The sequence below is a fragment of the Alosa sapidissima genome, chromosome 1 (genome assembly GCF_018492685.1).
Source record: "Alosa sapidissima isolate fAloSap1 chromosome 1, fAloSap1.pri, whole genome shotgun sequence".
Lineage (NCBI taxonomy): Eukaryota > Metazoa > Chordata > Actinopteri > Clupeiformes > Clupeidae > Alosa > Alosa sapidissima.
The window spans coordinates 17,884,278-17,898,047 of NC_055957.1; the positions used below are offsets into that span (position 1 = coordinate 17,884,278).

A 13,770-nucleotide genomic window follows, 5' to 3' on the forward strand; every position below is an offset into this window, starting at 1 on the left:
CAAGATTACCTGAGTCTTCTCTTAACAGTGTCCTTTATGCCAGAGTACAAGTCATCCTGCCGTATTTACATACAGCTTTGTGAGCCAAGCAGAGAGCTTGTCACTCTCAACAGGCTGGCGGCTGTCTCCAGCAAGTCAAAAGGCAATCAGTAGGAAAACATGGCTCCCTCCTCTGTCTTTCACTCTCACATACTCTCTCTCTCTGTCTCCTGCCAGGTCTGGGCTGAAGCCGGGACCACGTCACTCCGATGTGTGACAAGCGCAAGGACGACCACAACGCTTATATCGAATCTTGCTTATGCTCGCACTCACCAGCGCAACAATGACCACGTCAGTGTGTGTGAGGCCAACACGGAACGCAAGGAAAAGCTGCTTTCCGTTCCTCCCACACTCTTTCGCCTACACGACTGGGTCCAATAATAGAGTTCTCTAGAAAAAAAAAACTTCACTAGGAAAACAAAGAAATGATAATACTAGTGTGAAAAAAAGAGGGCACATAAATAACTGTGCTGCAAATCTCTGGCAGCCAGAGGAACTGGACTCGCAGTACTCCCACTCAACCCTCCGTGGCTCAGTCCGCTGGACTGTGAAATGTAGAGGAGCAAGGGCCCTTCATTCTTTCCTAATGAATTTTTTTCCTCGTCATATTCACTTTAATGCCCACTGTCGGGGAGAGTGCCGGTTTTCAGAGGCTGGTAGACAGCTGATAAGACGTCATGTTTCATCCTTCACGGCAGGATGACTCGTGCTCCATCTCTCTATATCGCTCTCACTTTCCCCATCTCTCCCTCCCTACCTCACTCTCTCTCGCGCGTCCAGGGGTGAGGGACTGGATCATCCCCCTGCTGAGGAGGAGATTACGCTCTTTTGACAGGCCCTGATAACGCCGCTCGAATATGTTGCCTCAGTGGGTGGCGGTGGCATGGTCTGATCAGGGTGGGTTTGCTAATGTTTGGGGGGGGGGGGCATGGGGTGTGTGGTGTTGACAGGGTGGAAGAGGAAAGGATCAGCCCACACCTCCCGAGACGTCTTTGAGAACATGGCGGATGCTCATGATACGGAATAACTGCTACAGATTAGCCATAGTGATTTAGCAAATCGGTGTGGCTTTATGGCACATCAATGTAGAAAATGTGCCATTTTTTCCTGGCAAAGAGTATTTACCAATGCATTTAACATGCAAGCATAGCACCAAATGGACATAAACCTAGGAAGCATAGGCCTAAGACATTCTCGAAAGGAGACACAATAGTGCAAACAGTTGGAACAACTGGAACAGGAATTTGTGTATACAGCTAGGACTACAACTGTCTGTGTAAAACATGGCCTAAAATATATAATCCTGTAAAGTACTTCACCTTGCCAAAATGTCAAAAAAAGACAATTATCGAGAGTGGTGCTAGGTCCAATTGAGAGGATGGCAGTAAAGTAGGTTTGTTAACTGGATGTTGGACTCCAACACTTACAGGAATTGTCACTTGAAGCCATTTGTGCTGGGTCTTCCCTCTGTTATCAAGAGGCTATTTGTGGAAGTGCTCTCCTTGTCTCTGCTGTTGCAAATGGATGCCAGACAAGATGGCCGACACACTTCACAGAGGACGACCCATTCATTGCCTGGCATCCCAGACTCTAGAATAACCACGGATGTGATTATTTGTAAAACTGTCAAAATATATGAGGGTGGGGGGGGGGAGGCAGCAGAGAGAAAATGACTCCGCAGCACAAAGCATCCGTCAAGAGGTCGGCTTCCTGACATGCAGTCCGGATCAATTATTCACGACACACCACAGTTAATGGAATAAAACAAAACCAAGCAAATCTTCTCTTTTTCATAAATCACCTCCATCCCACCAGGTCCAAACAAATTAATCTAATATTCGAGATCTGTATATTTGGCTAAAGTATGTGCGTGTATGTGTGTTTGTGTGCATGTGTGTGTATGTCTGTGTGCATGTGTGTGTGTCTGTGTGTGTCATGTCTGTGTGAGTGCGTGTGTTTCACCCTTATGTCATCTACCCATGTCTGTGTATGCACTGTATGTCTGTGTGTGTGTGTGTTTGTATGTCTGTGTGTACTGTATGTCTGTGTGTGGGTTCACTTGGGCACGATGTGGAGGGGACATCCTGGCTGTTCAATATTCAGAATCATTCTCCTATAAGCAATCGCAGTGCAACTGCTTTTCGGTCTAATGTTGATATATCACAACATCCCTCGAAAGCCGGGGGCCCTGGCTGGCTGGATGGCACAGAAAATCGTTTTTGCAATGCTTCTTGAACACAATACAAATCATTTTTCAAACCTAGCATAGGGCTCTATCTGAGCCTTAAACATCGAACAGACTTAGCCAAGACTCCAAGATCTGAACAGAGTTGGGATGGCAGTGGGGAGGGGTGTGGGTGCCTGTCATACATATTTCAGGCAGCCTTGTTCTGTTTTTCCCTCTCTCTCACTTTCTCTCTCACACACACACACACACACACACACACACACACACACACACACACACACACACACACACACGCCTCCACTGAGAAATCAAATGAAGTCTTCAATCTCTCAATTCAAGCCCAGCATTTCCATGGTCCATGAGTCCATCATCTTAATTGGTGAAAGGAGGTTACAGTGGAAAGGTGCAGGAGGAGGGGAGAAGGGGGTTCGTGTGGGCAGAATCACAACGCTGCATTTGCACAATTACACGCCTGCACCAAACAAACCCGCAGGATGCACGCCACCTTGCCCATCCGCCCACCGACCCACCCACTACCACCGTCAGCACCACCCACAGTTAGTGCCTTCCTTGTGTGGGGAACCAGTTTCATTTGTGGATCTACATTTATAATCAGGAGCCTTACTGTGATAGATGCGTCATTTGTAAAACATCCATGTATATTCCAGTGTTTCCCATACATTGACTAATCTATGGTGGTGCACCATTAAATCAAAATCGGCCGCCACATATTAATATTCTATGTTTAATTTAATTTAAATTAAATATAAGATCAAATCCTTGCATTGCCATTGAGCTGCGCTTTTTACACACGCAGCCTTTCCTTACCCCGCCCCGCTCTCTCTGGTAGCCTGCTGCCCCTCCTCTGCATGTGCATTTAACAAAATATTCACGATTGTTAAAGGATTGTTGTTGCCACATAGAAGCATTGCATAGAAGACGTCTGGCTAAATTGCCATTAAATCCGCTTAGCATCGTGACCATGCTGCGCAAATTTGTTCAAAACTGCTGCATTGAAGTTAACTCTACTAAGGTCTTATCACAACATAGTAGGCTACATTGAAGAGACTAAACTAGGTTAAGTTATGCAATCAAGCAGTATCTCAAAGCTAACGTTACAATACTGTTTGGATGTTAAATTTAGCATGCGTAGCCTACTTACAGATGCTTGTTTCGTTGACGGGTTCATTTTATTGACTGAATGTTTACAAAATCCCGATGTAAATGGAAAAGTGTTTTCTAAAATTCAAAAGTGCTTGTCCCAAGGAGAAGTACAACCTTTATTTTAACTATGTAGAAAACGTTATGTATGAATTGCATCCATACATCAGCAGCCTTTTAACTGTGTTACTCACAAACGTCTTATGTGAGGCACTCAATTAGACCTATACACTACCAAGACGATCTTAATACCCCCCACCCCCCGTTGTCCAAGTCAGCTACCGCCACAAATTTAATCCAATTCTGTGGGAAACACTGGATCCATGTATATTCCTATCATATGCTTCCCATCCCATAATATACTTGCTTCATAAGTGAGGGGTAGAGAGAGAAACAGGGTGAGAAAGCTTGAGAAGGGGGCTATCGTAACATCATGCTCCTATATGCATATACGTGTGGCAGATATGTGTGTGTGTGTGTGTGTGTGTGTGTGTGTGTGTGGCAGCTGCTGCTGGTGTGCATCATTGGGTGGCTTTGAGCGTAGCAACGGTAGAAACGTCTTTCATCAAATACACGGCAGGGACCCCTCTCATGTCTCAGCATGAGCAGATCTTCACGAAACAAGCGTGTTACACAAGACCACCACAGTCATCCGAGTGTGGCCCTGCCCTAGCAGTGCATCTCTTCAGCCATACCTCCCCCACCGCTGCTCAGGCACAGCAAGGCGCTGGGAGCCATACGACACTCATCAGACCAGAGGCAGGGTAGGAAAACGCTGAAGGCCGGCCACGTGGGCATTCCCTCTGACCTGAACTAAACGCTTGAGCTGCAACAGCTTTTCAATCCAACCGAGAACTGACACACCTTGCTGATATGATACAGTGTTTGAAAATACTTTTTATTAACGGCAGTGGCTCTTGGACCGCATGCTAGTAAAGAAATGCCAGTTAGCCTATCTGACTAAAATGCTGTCGACTATGGTTAGTATTAACCATACAAAAGGTATTTACAAAAGGTCTAAGCATCTATGTCATGTGGTAAAAGACAAATCCATAAAATAAATTATAAAAATGTAGTAAAATACAACGTAATCCTCCATTAGCTGTTTAGACTCCTATGAACTTCCAGAGCACTGTCCCGCTGGTCGCAGGAGTTCTACAAGGTTGTGGACTGCTCTGGTAATATCTGGTGCCTCTAGTGAAGCCAAGCCAAGTCAAATGTAGAAATGGATTACTTGAAATCAACTGACTGAAGTCAAATTACACTTAAAAGCAACATCACAATATTAATATTAACATGTCTGAGTTCCTAAGTCTGATAATAGGAACTGTTTACATTGACAGAAAAATATACATATTCCCATATGCCTACTGATTATACAGCTCAATCAGTTTTCCACTAGACCTGACTTTGGGGTCACTTTCTTTCAGTCCCATCACATCTTTCTGCCTTCAAGTCATCTTACCACTAAAGTTGACACGGAGAGCAAAAAACGGGATGGGCCATGCCTCAACCGCACCTGGAATCACAGTTCCGCATCAGAGCTTAAAACTGCTTAGGCTGTCCTTTTCCATTCCACTTCGATTAGTCAGGCATGGGGGGGAAATAATATTTAGTTCAGGTGATGAATGGGAATCATCGGATGGGCATAAATATACTTCAGCAGGACATTTTTCCTCTCCCTCTGGTCCTCTACAACACCTCATCCTTCCTCTAACCCCCTCCCCCAATGCCCTCCATGCCAAATGCTCTAGGAAAAGCAGCCAAGAGGGGCTCAAAAATATATTAAAGGGCTTGGAAACTGTAGCCGGAAATACTGCACCTCTCAGCGCCTTGGGGTCACCACATAAACATGTTGGGAGGGGTGAGGAGCGTGGGACATGGAGGGCTTGATATATACTGTAAGCATGTCGGCAGGAAATGGAATACAAAATGCTGCTTCACCGCTTTGCCAGATTTCAGCTAAATAAGATTATACATCGAGTTGGTTGCATAGGTCACGTAAAGACCACATTTTGCACAGAGTTATCGCACAAAGCACAGAGGCGGATACACACAGGAAAGTAAATGGACAGAGGTGTGTGTTCGCGTGTGCGTGTGTGTAACTACCTCTACATTTCTGAAAGAGAATAGAAAAATCTAAAGTCTTGATTTACCATGACTGTGAAAAATGAGTCTGCCCACGGTCAGTTTACCTTCTGAATTTAAGGTGTTGAGGTGATGTTTTGAGAATTCATTAAAATTCTAGAATTAAAATGTCCCCATGTGTGCAGCAGATTTTTCAATAGTGACACAAAAGGGTCTATTGAATTGTAGAAATCTACTAATTAGTTAGTGCTAACTAGTTCCGGACATTGGCACCAATACACCTCCGTTAGACTTACCTAGAACTGGACATTTTTCAGGACACAGGCTGTCATATTATTAACTAGCTTTGATATAATAGGGGCCACCACAAGAGCCATAATATTTCTCTCTGGAAGCTAGTGGGCTACTGTAAGCCTGTCATATTTCGGGTACATAATATGTCAGGTATTCACGAATCCTGTTAGTATAGCGCAATGTAATACAAATAAATCGAATGAATTACTTGTGGAAATAAATTAAGTTAGATTTGAAATGTAGACATGAAAAACACAAAACAGGAGACATTTACCGCGAAATGATAGGCCCGTATCTTTGTATGTGGCGTCATGAGTGTAAACTAGCCTAGGTGCTACTTGGCTATTTATGTCTGCTTTGCTAATGCTACAAGGTAATTTCGGGAGGAATAAACATAGATTACTGTATGTTCTTCTAACACCAACCGGTCCTTGATCTTATATCGTTACCATTTTTTTTATAAACCACATGGACACAAAAATAAAGGTTTGCTGTTATCAACAGTAGCGTCTCTTTAGCATCATCATCATGCAGGCAGGCAGGTTCATATCGAGGTGACACTGCCGTCGGTACTCTTTTTCAGCATAGTTAATCTTTAAAAATACATCTTATTTCAGACGTGTCATACGACTGCATGTACCTCTTTCTTCTTTTGACCGCCTCCCGACTGCAGACATAGCAGCAGGACCAGCAACAAAGATGCTACCGGCAGGTTGAAAGAGGATCCACTTGCCGTGGCTGCCATGTTGGAAGATGCTGTAGTACCAATTCACCCTCAGCAACTGTGATTGGTTACTGCCGTCGCCAATCAGAAGACGTGTAGACAATGGCTCTTAGGAATTGTAGTTTTAACCAGAGGTGGTAAATAAATACTTTAGGCTTTTTCAACAGACACAACCAGGAAATAAATGCAACCGCGTATTAATTACAGTAATAGACCAATGAAATTGTCAGCCAGTTTGTAGGCTAAAGATTACAGAATACTAAAGATAATTTACACTGAATAAGATTAAGTTTATAGACCGCATTTTCCACTGCAGCACCAACTACGGCCGATGGAGGGCCATCTGAGTAGCCTACAGAATGACAATTCTCAATTATGTCCCCCCGCCCCATAAGTTTAATAAAGATATAAAACATAGGTTCACGGTATTTTAAAATAGCAAGCCTTTCATCTTATTAATAGGATAAATCTCATATGATGAGCAGGCAAGTTTTGTTCCCTGTGAATGCACACTGTTGTCATTTGCTCTGTCAAATGTAGATTTAATAGGCTATGTGAGCACTAATCAGACGCTGCAACGTGCATGTTTGTTTTTGAAGAGCCATCCACATGTCAGGTCTCCTTCAAATAGAATTTATGCAACAATAAAACTCTCATCCAAAGTATCAACAGGGTGCAAACATCCCATAGCCTACTATAGCCACCCCCCAGCCCCCTTTTTCAAACCTTGCAGTGTAGCTAGACTAGGCCTATTTGAACAGACCAGTCATATCTTTCGTCTAAAATAGGTTAACTTGGGTATAGCATTTCCATATTATTATTAGGCTATTATTATTATTATTATTATTATTATTATTATTATTAATTCAATCATTGTTTGGACAAAGAAGGGCAATTGTGCATATATTTTGAGATCTGGAGTGCAGTGCAGGCAAGAGGCTGAGCTGAGCTGAGCTTGTCCAATCTAAATTCACCTTAAGATCTCAACACTTTTTCTTCTCAGTGACAGTCTATTTGTCTTATTTCTCCAAATGGGCCTTCAGGAGAAATTAACAGATGATCTCTGAGAGCTGTTTTATTCCTTGTGAGAAAATGAAAATACATTATTTTGAAACAGGAACATGTTCCTTTGGTAGCCACACACCACACACACCAAGAGAGATAGTAGAGATAATGATGATGTTACAGTAATGATGATTGTAAAGGTGATTGCAGTCTTACTTTTCTCATACAATGTTTTTCAGCATTGTTAAGCCAAAATTCATGCTTAACCATCCTGTTGTGTTCGTTTTATGTTTACTAGTTTTGTGTTCCAGGTCAAAAATGGCCGCTGCATTATAACTTGTTATTAATCCATAGTAGCACACATATGATCATCTAATGTTGTAATAGACCTTGACATCAACTTGTGTTCTATTGGATATAACCAGTTTTGTACTTCCATTTGCTGTTTATGGCCTGCAGGCCTTACTGATCTGAGCTCATGCAAGTCAGAAAGGAGAAGATTCTATTGAAAAAGGTTCCAGTGGGCTGGCATATAAGCAAAGGGGGGGAGTGAGGGTGTGTTTGTGTGTGTGTTTTAATGTACAGGAGCACATATACAGGTACATACAGTCCATCTGATCAATACATTTGTGCCTGGACCCAATCTTATACACTGACCATTTTCTTACCCATTCACTTCTAATGCCTGGTCATTTTTTACCGGAAATACATGGGTGTTCTAAAGTTAAATAAAGCACTCAAATTGTTATAAAAATTATCAAAATGTGTTTTGTGTGTCCAGATGCCCTGTATTAACAACGTCAAGGAGCTTCATGGTAGTCAGAATAAGTGAGAGAAAAGAATTGTCAGTCACATTTGACCGCGAAAACAACAGGAGAGTTACAATAGAATACATTTCTTTATTTAGAATACATTTCTTTTCAGTCTGCGTAATAGGCTAGTGAAATCTGTGTGAGAGCGAAGGGTCCTTTATCCCCTCCCTCCTGCCCCCCTGGTGTATGTGTGTGTGAGAGAGAGAGAGAGAGAGAGAGAGAAAGCGAGAGAAGGCGAGAGAGGGATAGAGAGAGAAGCATGCAAGCAAAGTCCTCGCGCGCTCGCGCGTGTGTGTGTATGCCTTTGTGTGTGTAGGCTATGTGTTATCAGGCAGCCAAGGAGGCCGACTGTTAACTGTCACGCTGTCCCTCCACCATTCTTGGCAGCAGGTAGTAAAATCTTTCGTCCCAGACATGTTCGTATCAGAACTTTAAAAACATTAGTAGGATAAAGTTTTGTTTTCTTCACAATAATTTCGACTTGCACAGAAATTTGCAGATAGCCTATGACTTTAGTTTAGGTAGGCCTATGCAAGTTTTTGAATAAAGATCTTGTCTAAAATTACAAACCTCCATGGCCAGATGACCATATGAGTTGCAACACAATTCGTGACACACTGACACTGACTTTCAGTAGCCTAATTAGGGAAAATAATGTGTATCCATTTAGGCCTATGCTAAAGGCTACAAGGTGTATTAAACTTTAAAGAGCGCTGCGGACTAATTGGGTGTAGATTAGACAATGATATGGACAATCCTCATTAGTTCATGACTTTTGAATTTGAGTGATGAATCATAATTCTCAATTCGAAAGTCCCAGGTCCGAGAGGATAGTCACCTGGTGCCGAAGTCAAAGTCACTGCGCCGCCAGATAGATAGAGAGAGGGAGAGAGAGAGAGAGGGAGTCTACCGTTCGCTCTCAGCTCACTTCCAGCACCCTGCTACACGAGAGAGGAAGAGCTCCCCTCTCGCTCCCCCCCTCTGGCCCCGAACCTACACGGCTGCTGAATTCAGATGCGGTGCACCTCATATGCTGGCACAGCGCAAGGATTCGGCCCGGACTAGTTTGTGCTTGGAGGTGTGCATGCAAGGTGTTTGTTTTTTGGTTTGATCCAGAGGAGCAGAGCCAGATCCCCTTGTCCTGATATAGCGGCTCACAAGATTACAGCAGGTGCCGCTTTATTTTCGCGCACTACTCTCTTGGAATCGAACAGTTTCTTCAGATTTGCCGCATGAGGATGTTCAAGGAACTGACTTACAGGGGTTGCACCAATTGTGTCAGGCTCTCGCTACGTGCCAGAGACAACACAGACTCTGACTGCTGGAATTAGCCATCTTTTGGAAGAATTCAGAAGACAGAGCATCGTCCCCGGGCTGCTCACCCGTCACCCTGCCGTTACTGTTCAGAATTGTCAACGGATAAACTGATATCTAATCGCTCTGTTACAAACCCGAGGAGTCGTGATCAGTGGGAATGAGATTTAGGAAATCTGCGGCGGGTTGGAGGACTGGGCTGAGTTTCGCACGGGAACTACAGGTCTAGATTTCACAACTTTGCATAGACTTCATCTTTCTATATGGACCGATCAGCATCTTTGGATATTGAAGCGCTGAAGGTAAGTACCGCTGTGGCGTGTTTCCTTTTTTGGGGGGCATTAGACACTCTAGTCCCTGAATGCGCGCGGACTCTGTCGGGCTCGCCACTAGTTAGGCTACACCAGTGCGGTTTGTGTGTTGTTAGATTATGTGCGTGGGGTGCATTTCAATATCCTGCGTTAAAGTTACAGCTCACCATCCATGTATCGAAGCTGTCCGCTCTCTCAATTTTCGCGTTCACCTAATCGTCTCTTAATATCAGGCTAATAGTTCTCGATGAATCAATTCTGTGTTTATTGTTTTGTCGTGATGTTGAATGCATTTTAATCGGGCTATTATATCCACTGTCAACCTCCCAATCGCCTTCGCTATGTCATCCGTTCGTGTTGGACACATATGCGAAACAATATTATAATAGGGTCTGAATAATGCGATATCCATAACCAATCTATTGATTTCAGGGCTGTGCGCGCGTCGTCTCCCTCAAGCGTCATCTTGTTATCTTAAGGTGGGAGGAGGAGGAGGGGGGTGGATTGGAGAAAGATTTTTCTACACGATTTTCTGTTTCGAATGTCGACATCATGGACGAGAGAAGAGTGTATGAGCTGCCTAAGTTGAAGTGGTGCAGCTGAGAGCACGGCAACGGGCCACCGGCACCTTGGAAGCGCGCAAGGCACACTACCCGACCTATCTGCAGCGATCCGCCGGCTTGTACCAGCTTCTGCTTTACTGATTTAACGCGCCTTTTCATCACTCGCAGAAATGTGACCAAGCAGCTTCGCACGCTGAATTCCAATATGGGTTCGATCGAGTGTCATAGGTCTTCTTTTAAGTGTCCGCATTGAAGTGGCGCTCAGTGGTCATCTAATATGACTGGAGCGTTTGCTGATATCTTTGGTTTAACTCAGATGTATTTTCCTCACGAAAAATGTCCAGGCTACTGAAAATAAATAGGTGTTTGTGCAACTTGCCACGTCCAGAGACCTCTCGGTTTTGGTACGATTTTGCATTGTATGACTGGGTGGGTCGTGGGGTAACTTGATATTTATCAATATGTTTCATCTACACTAAAACAGGTATCATACAGGCAGAATTTAGGCGAACAATTCTACATGAATACTTAACATTTCGCGTGGGCACGCATGCACACGCGCTCACAGTTTGCGTGCGCGCTTCGCCCGAACACACACACACACACACACACACACACACACACACACACACACACACGCACACACACACACGCACACACACACACACAGGCCAGTTGTTAATTCAGCTTGAAGGTGTAAGGACACTATCACTGTATTATGCAACATAATAGTCAACAACTACTACCACCTTAGTTGGCACAGGCTACACAACTTCTATTTTATGATCACTGTACTGTTCAAATTAGCCTGGCAAGGCTCACTTGCATAAATGCATCAAAACATAATAGTTCTTGGAGGGCATACAATATGATACAAGAATTCAAACGGCACCAATTAGTCCTGCACATTCCACTTCAACCAGACAGTTTATATCAGAAAGGTGCAGTACTTGGTGTCTCTAAGACCAAAAGCAAACGTATTCATGCCCAGGAACATATTTCAGCCTTCAACTAAACCTTGATTTTAGGAGGTGGGGGTGCAAGTTTGGCCTGCCCCCAGTGTCTTGACTCAAAGAAGAAGCATAGCTGTTTCTTGGAGGAAGTAAGTAACTTTGCCAAGTCCTCCTTGGCAAGTTCTATAAATTATATGTGAAATATATAAGATTAGCTTGAGGTGACATTCCAAATGCGCCAGATTTTTTTCACATTTGTCTTTTCTTTAGGAGGACTAGGACAGACTCTTGTGTGCCAAGGGAATGCTGGTGTTAGATACAAGTTTGGGCAGCATACAGTTTAATGAAAGGAAGTAGAAGTGAAACACAATCAAAGTCACAACCATAGACATTAATTCATCCACAGCTTTGTTCATCATCCAACAATATGACAGGAGCTCTCAGAAAATCACACACTCACTTATCTGGTGTTAAATGTTGGAATATGGAATTTCATTTTTTTCAGAAGTCAAATATTGTTCCACCAGTATCCCTAGAGACCTGTGCCAGCTGCTGTCTCTTGTGCTTCCGAGAGAGGGTCTGTTGGGCTGGTCCCAAACTGCTGCCACATAATTTGATAGGGTAGCCATGGGACATAGAGGAAACAAATCCAATACCTCTTGGGCGAGAGTGCCCAAAATATGGTACAGCAAAAGCAACTGTTAAATATTTGAGAGCAAAATGTATAACAGTAAACCGCTTTGTCAAACCCTGGGAGTAGAGATTAACTCAACTATGTAACACACAATGATACAAGCCATATTTTAGTGCATTAGTCCAGAAGAAAATAGTTTCAGTTGAATAGAGAACATAGACACCAGGTAACAAATTCAGCCTCCAGGACATTTCACAAACATTTCCAAACACAGGCCCTGTTGCTCCTATGGTGAATTAAGCAAGCCATCCTTAGGCTACACCAGAAAACTTTGAAAAGATTTTTGAAAGACTACAGTCTCAGACCCTCTCACATATAAACACAACTTATAGCCACCTTACACTTATAGCCACCTTACACATTCTTGAAAGATTGTAGTATTTTAACTAATGCCCCCATTCAAGCTTTACTCAAAAGACTAATCTTTCAAGAATCTTTCCTGAATCTTGTCAAAGTTGTTTGGTGTAAGGAGGCCATTAGGCTAAACGATCTAGCTGATGGGAGCACGCCGCGACTCCAGTAAAACTCCCATGATTTCATTCCGTTTTTGGAAAATTAGTCGCCGACTGTGAAATTGCTAAGGCTGGCATTATGGAGGCAGGCAACTTTTGCCACACCCCTGAACTCAGTCTGACACACTACCTGGTAGAACACAGTTATTTTACCTTCCCATATTAGTGTTCAATTGGATTCTGCCCCAGTATGCAGTTCACACATCTCCTAATCAAAACTCAATAGAGAAAGTAAAAGAGGAACTTTAACAGCAATATCCATGACACAGTGACGCTTCTATTTATGTAGCTTAGAGAGCCCACGTGTGCCTTCTCCTGAAACTGATTAATTAGATGAATGTGCCATAGAATGTGCTATGCCAGCACCAGACACTGAGGCAGACAAGGGTCCCGGGATGTTACTACCATGCGTAGCCCCTAGGATGATGGACAGCAGGTCTCACTCCTCTTGATCCAATGAGGCCTTCCCATGAAGAGGCGTGGGCCTGTGCCAAGCGCCTGCCGCCACCTCTCTCCACTCCTCCATCCATTTTACACTTAATTAACTCTGCCAGACGAAAAAGGGCACAGCGATTACTGTGCGGCGGTTGCCGTTGCTGTATCAAATGATTAATATATATTTGCTGAGAACAGGAGAAGGGAAGTCTGACGCCGTGTTGAACATTTCCCTCTGACTGCCTTCAGTTTGTGTAGGCTATGTGTGAGCCGGAACATGGCTAATTGCTATGTGGTGCACGTGAGAGAGAGCCGTTATGGTCGGAGCCATGCTGGAAAGGTTACATTTCACACACGAGAAAGAAGAGAAGGCTCTTGATTAGCTGATAGATCTCTTCCTAATGAACTCTTTGGTGCTGAAGTGAGTCGTGAGTTGAACATCATGCCCGTGACATGTATTGTTCGTTTTCTTCGTAATCCCCTGTAACAACCTTGCTTTCTTATTGCTGGGATGAAAATGAGGCCAAACTTAATTGTGGTTTAATTCATTCCATAAATCATTCTATTACTGTATTAGAGCTGGCATCACATTGCAGTTGCACTTGTGCTCAAAGCGCTTTAATTGTGAGCATTGTTCTGCGGTGGGTGGCCATGGAAACTGCAGTGCTGTTGCAGGC

The 13,770-nt window shown here is 43.6% G+C and overlaps 2 protein-coding genes across 2 annotated transcripts in view; one reads left to right on the forward strand and one right to left on the reverse strand.

Annotated features, from left to right (window-relative positions):
* tusc3 (tumor suppressor candidate 3) overlaps positions 1–6,535 on the reverse strand; it is a 61,827-nt gene extending 55,292 nt beyond the window's left edge. Inside the window, exon 1 of the mRNA XM_042056374.1 lies at positions 6,411–6,535. Within this exon, the coding sequence (XP_041912308.1) occupies positions 6,411–6,515 (105 nt within the window). The 5' untranslated portion in view covers positions 6,516–6,535. The remainder of the gene's footprint in view (positions 1–6,410) is intronic.
* A 2,720-nt stretch (positions 6,536–9,255) lies between these two features.
* LOC121724500 (zeta-sarcoglycan) overlaps positions 9,256–13,770 on the forward strand; it is a 228,376-nt gene continuing 223,861 nt past the window's right edge. Inside the window, exon 1 of the mRNA XM_042111102.1 lies at positions 9,256–9,927. Within this exon, the coding sequence (XP_041967036.1) occupies positions 9,889–9,927 (39 nt within the window). The 5' untranslated portion in view covers positions 9,256–9,888. The remainder of the gene's footprint in view (positions 9,928–13,770) is intronic.